A 6,020-nucleotide genomic window follows, 5' to 3' on the forward strand; every position below is an offset into this window, starting at 1 on the left:
CGAGGTCTGGGAAACCAGAGAACTTATACTTTCAAAATTATATATATATATATATATATATATATATATATATATATATATATATATGGTTTACGTCCCTCCGTAAACCACTTAAAACCCCAGCCTCCGTATTCTGGGGAAACCTTCGCTGAATATAGCCGAATGGCAAGGTCGCAAGGCGTTGTGAGCTTGTCGAGCGGCTATTTTCATCAAAGATATGTAATGTCGAGCAAAAACTGAAAATACACTAGTATAGAGCCCTGAGGGCCTCCGGGTGGTTCTGGTTATAACAGATAGGATTCGCAGTCGAAAACGGTAATAAGTTGTCATTCAGGACAGTCCCTTTTGTTTCCATCGCATTCCACCATGTCCCGCTCGTGTCAGCCCAGCACATTCCTATCAAACTGACACAAAATAATTATTTCACTGTTGGACTCCTCGTCTAAACGGCAATACTCTGCTCATTGTTCAACTGGAATTGCCCAATCAGTTTGCTCATCATCCAACATTTGCGGGAATCGTCCAATCGGTCGGATCATTGTTCGACAGTTGCTGAAGTTGACTTGTCAGATTGGTCAGTGTTCAGAAGTCGCTGCAGTAGTCCAATCAGATTGGTCAATGTTCAACGGTTGCTGCAGTAGCCCGATCAGATTGGTCAATGTTCAACAGTTGCTGCAGTAGTCCAATGAGTAAGCTCATTGTTCAGCAGTTGCTGCAGGTGACCAATCAGATGACTCAGTGTTCAGCAGTTGCTGCAGTAGTCCAATCAGATCGCTCAGTGTTCAGCAGTTGCTGGAGTTGCGGAACTCTCCGTTCTCCGTGATCTGCAGAGAGGACGTGTTGCTCGGCGACAGGCCGTTGCGTTGTGACGTCACCGCATAGCGTTCCTTTAGTTGAGTCAGCGCCGCCATTAGCCTGCTGTTGGCCGCGTCCAGGCTAGATATCCTCTTCTCCTGCACGTAGACAGACGGTGAGACAGATGGACAGTATACAGAAACAGACAGACAGACAGACAGACAGACAGACAGACAGACAGACAGACAGACAGACAGACAGACAGACAGACAGACAGACAGACAGACAGACAGCGTTGGGGAAGATGTACTCTTCTTCTTTACCGAAAGGACTCACCCTTTTGCAAACTATCTTCATATAATTGGTCAACCTCACTAATGCTCATTAGAAGATGGTACCATTTTGTCTACTTTGTCTGTCTCAGAGTTAGACAGTTCAGAAACCTCTTTACCAGTGTCATCATCAATGGGGAATTGAAGCTAATAGAAACTGTAGGCTTTCTATTCCTGGAACGTTAGCATGCTAACTAATAGAAGCTGATTGTTCTTGCATTCATTAAAAAATGATGTCCTCAGCCCTCCTTTGGAGACACAGAGTGAATAGACACAAATAGTACTGTATATGAAGAGAAGGTTGAAAATGGGTGAAGTGGTCCTTTAAGTAAAAGTAGTACCGGTATTAGCACAATATAAAAAAATCACACTCAAGTGAGGGGGCGCCCACTGTGGCTGCCAGCCACATGACGTCACTCCTTAAAGCATGTTAGCATTTCCGTGGCATCAAAATCCCCCCCTCCCTCCCCAACAAACCCCCTTCATCCACAGCTTTGCCCTTCTAACACTTCTCTCTCTCTTTCTAGTAGGAGCCCCTTAGTGAGCCGTGCTGTGGAATGACTGAAAAAGATGAACTCGTCACAGACCTGAGCTTCAATGATCTTCTGCTTGGAGTCCACCACCGCTTGCATGTCACAATGATCTTTCTTCAGCTCTTCTTCCACCGACATCAACCTGAACAAACAGCGTTATTGTGTTGCGTTTCTTCACATGCATACGCGCCATTAACTTATATAATTTGCATTATTGCATATCTGCATATCAAATGGCAGTGTAGCCAAATGTAACCATGGGTGTGAAAAAGGTCTCTATAAGAATAATACAAAAAAAATCACATTATTAATGCTGCTACCACATAGATGGTCAAATGCAATACTCCTCAGCAGAAAATCACTCCTCCAACAAACAATTGTCGTTTAAACAAAAAAAGTGGGGTTGGATATTTGGATAAAGGTTCAACAAATGTGTACACGGATTGGGATTCTACACTCTGATTGATCTAATTATGTCATACCCAAAACACATTTGTGACAGATTCAGAGTCTAAATCCAGGGCCAGTTCCTGATGAAGACCTGGAGGGGTCGAAACATTGATTCCTGACCATTGATTCCTAATAAACTACTGGGAGCTTAAGAACGGTGTGCAGACTTCCTACCTTCTTTCCATTTGTGCAGTGTGCCTGACTTAATAATGTGCCGTTTAACTAGAAACAGTGGAGTGGAATTGCACCCTGCTTCCTGTACCATCGTCTAAATATGGCCTTGTGTGGTTATTATTAGCATATGCCAATTTTTCCTCATGTGTCTTACAGTGATAGAAGGGCACGCAATGTTTGTGTACAAACATGGAGAAGCTGATTGAGAGCCTGCTGTCACTGGTGAATCACACACATTGCTTGGCCTCGGGTGTTTGGCTCACAGTTCTGTTGCTATAAGCAATTGATCGAAAGCGCACATTGTGACACATTCTAAACACTGTTAACAGTCAAAAGCGTAAACACATAGAGCAAATATAATATATATATATATATATATATATATATATATATATATATAAAATAAACAAACTTATTTATTTTAATTATTATTATTAATATTATAATTTATTTATTGTTCGACTTTCGACTTCTCCTGGTGGGAGTCGACCTGTTGAAAACTTGTTCTCTGTTGAGAACTTTTTGGTTACTGCCCTAATACCCATGAGTACAATTTACAATTTACAATTTAGGCATTTAGCAGACGCTCTTAATCCAGAGCGACTTACATTACCTAACTCACAGAGTGGACACACTAATACCCAAGTACCTAACTCACTGACTCACGGAGTGGACACACTAATACCCAAGTACCTAACTCACTAACTCACGGAGTGGACACACTAATACCCAAGTACCTAACTCACTGACTCACGGAGTGGACACACTAATACCCAAGTACCTAACTCACTGACTCACGGAGTGGACACACTAATACCCAAGTACCTAACTCACGGAGTGGACACACTAATACCCAAGTACCTAACTCACGGAGTGGACACACTAATACCCAAGTACCTAACTCACGGAGTGGACACACTAATACCCAAGTACCTAACTCACGGAGTGGACACACTAATACCCAAGTACCTAACTCACGGAGTGGACACACTAATAGCCAAGTACCTAACTCACGGAGTAGACACACTAATACCCAAGTACCTAACTCACGGAGTGGACACACTAATACCCAAGTACCTAACTCACGGAGTGGACACACTAATACCCAAGTACCTAACTCACGGAGTGGACACACTAATACCCAAGTACCTAACTCACGGAGTGGACACAAGTACCGATTTTTCAGTGGGTTCAGAAAACCATGGCCACTGCTATGCTCTATATACTATATTACACACATGTGTGTATATCCTCATCATATCATGATGATGATATTGGCCCACGTGACATCACAGGGGCCTTTGTTTTAGGCCCACAGGGGCCGAAAAAGTTTATACGGAATACTTTTTGCCATTGACTTGGCTGCCACATGATGTCATGGGGCACACACAAAGCCACACGTTGGGAACGGCTAGCACCGCTCAAGAACTGGTCAAAGAGCAAACATAACAGCAGGGTGAGGGGATCCCCAGTTCAAGTAATAGGATTATTTTAGGGGGTCACGGCCTGAAAAGGTTGAGAACACACTGAAAGTCACTTCAAACTGTTTGCAGAGGCGAGTCGTTTCCCTGGGCGGCTTATGCTTGTGTCTCCTGAAATTCCCCGGGTTGCGGAAGCTCTTGTCACACTGCTGACAGTAGTGCTTGTCGGCAGTGTGCACGCGCTGGTGCCTCCTCAGGCTGCCCATGTCGGTGAAACTCTTGTCGCACAGCGTACAATAGAAGGGTTTCTCTCCCGTGTGCACGCGCAGGTGCGTCTTCAGGGCGGCCAGCACGCTGAAGCTCTTGTCGCACTGCGTGCAGTAGAAGGGTCTCTCCCCCGTGTGGACGCGCCGGTGCGTTGTCAGAGCGCCCAGTACGGTGAAGCTCTTTCCACATTGTTGACAGGGGAAGGGTTTCTCCCCCGTGTGCACGCGGTGGTGCGTCTTGAGGTTGCACAACTGACTGAAGGTCCGGTCGCACTGCTGGCACTGGTACGGCTTCTCCCCGCTGTGCAGGCGCTGGTGTGTCCTCAGGTTGCCCACCTCGCTGAAGCTCTTGTCGCACTGCGCGCAACGGAAGGGCTTCTCCCCGGTGTGCAGACGCGTGTGGGTCTTCAGGCCATACATCCGGCTGAAACTCCTGTCGCACTTCTCGCAGCGGTACGGTCGCTCCCCGGTGTGGACGCGTCGATGTGTATTCAGGTGACACAAATGCCTGAAGCTCTTGCCGCACTGTTCACAGACGTGGGGCTTCTTTGTCCACTGATGGGTCTCCTTCGCCTCTTCTCCCGACCGAGTCGAGGTCTTGGTGAATGGCTGACGCTGCGAGATCCTGGTCTGTTCATGTTTCCTCTTTGTTTCGAGCTGGTTACGGGGATGGTTATTCGCCGACGGGCGGCCGACAGGGTCTGACCATACCTCGGAAATCTGGCTGCTCTGCAGGTGTTTGTGGAGCAGGCGGACCTGAGGCACGATCGCGTACAGACACTTGGAACCGGAAACCAGAGTCTGGGAGGAAGATCGGGACGTCACACCTTCCACGTGTCGCGGCGGTTCATCATCAAAGCAGCCGGTATGCATGGAGACGGACAATATGCCTGCCTTGTCGTGTTTTCTCTGTCTCTCGCTCTTTCGCTCTGTCTGTCTCTCTATCTCCAATTCTCTCTCCATCGCTCAGGGCAGTGTAGAAGTATATCTAGCAATACTATCTAAGAGTGGAAGTCTAAAAGTATTTTCACGTCATATAGGCAAGACCAGAGCTCTGGTCTGATGTCATACAAACACAAAGCGTTGCATGCATGCGGACAACAGATTTGTGCAGGCACCGTTGCAGATGCATGCCTGTCCTGAACTTGCCCGCTAATGTTCGTATTATTGTTCTTATTATTAGTGGGAGACAGCCCAGCCCCTGTAATTATGTTCATATAAAATAAAAAAGCAGTGCTGAAACAAATCAGGGGATTGAACATGTATGCCTGTTCATATACGTATGTTTGACCTACAACTTCATATAGAGACTGTTTAGGGTTAAAGGGCAAAGGGTAAAGGTCACAGATACCTATAGGTTGAAGTCATAGAGTTATAATATAGCTAGAGAGCGGATGAGGAGCGACAGGCCCTTCAATGGAAGTTTCTCAGTGGCGTTTTGAAGGACCCGGAAGACTGACGAAGTCTTCCGGGTAGTACCCCTCGAGCATTGATATGATTGGTTGGCTCCTATGATAGTACCCCTCGCGCTGTTCTTGTGGTACCTCTACGACAGTCGTAGAGGTACGTACGACTGTACCTCTACGACATTTCCACACTCACTCACGATATTTCCACACTCACTCCAGACTGAGGGCCACATTGCATATTTCTGCCGTAGCAAAAATAGCCGATCTACAAGATCACCACTTGTAGATCAGGTATTTTTGCTATATTTGAATTGAAATCCTGAATTATGTTTTGCTATTTTGGAATTAGAATCCTGAAAAGTACCGGTAACATTTGTATTTAATTTCAAATGCCTTTAATTATAGTTATGTAAACTTTATGAACTAAATACAAATACATTGTTGGACATAAAACAGACAATAACATTTTAATACTACTCATTAACTTGTTAAGCCCCAGCGTGGTCCAGGGGGAAAATCCCCAGAATCAACATTGCAATTGCAGATTGATTAGGTCTGATTAGATTTATTGAGTGCTGTTCAGAGGTAAACACCCGCCGGCGGGGGCAATGGGGCTCAAGCTACTGATGTAGACTGAAGC

At 45.7% G+C, this 6,020-nt stretch overlaps 1 protein-coding gene across 1 annotated transcript in view; it reads right to left on the reverse strand.

Annotated features, from left to right (window-relative positions):
* Positions 1–782: 782 nt before the first annotated feature.
* Positions 783–6,020, reverse strand: part of LOC306934479 (disabled homolog 2-interacting protein-like) — a gene marked incomplete at its 3' end in the record, with an annotated part of 21,287 nt that continues 16,049 nt past the window's right edge. Inside the window, exons 17-18 of the mRNA XM_079517053.1 lie at positions 1,715–1,802; positions 783–953 (exon numbers count right to left, since the gene is read on the reverse strand). Coding sequence (XP_079373179.1) covers positions 783–953; positions 1,715–1,802 — 259 coding nt within the window. The remainder of the gene's footprint in view (positions 954–1,714; positions 1,803–6,020) is intronic.

This window comes from Electrona antarctica, assembly GCF_951216825.1.
Source record: "Electrona antarctica genome assembly, chromosome: 12".
Classification (NCBI taxonomy): Eukaryota; Metazoa; Chordata; class Actinopteri; order Myctophiformes; family Myctophidae; genus Electrona; species Electrona antarctica.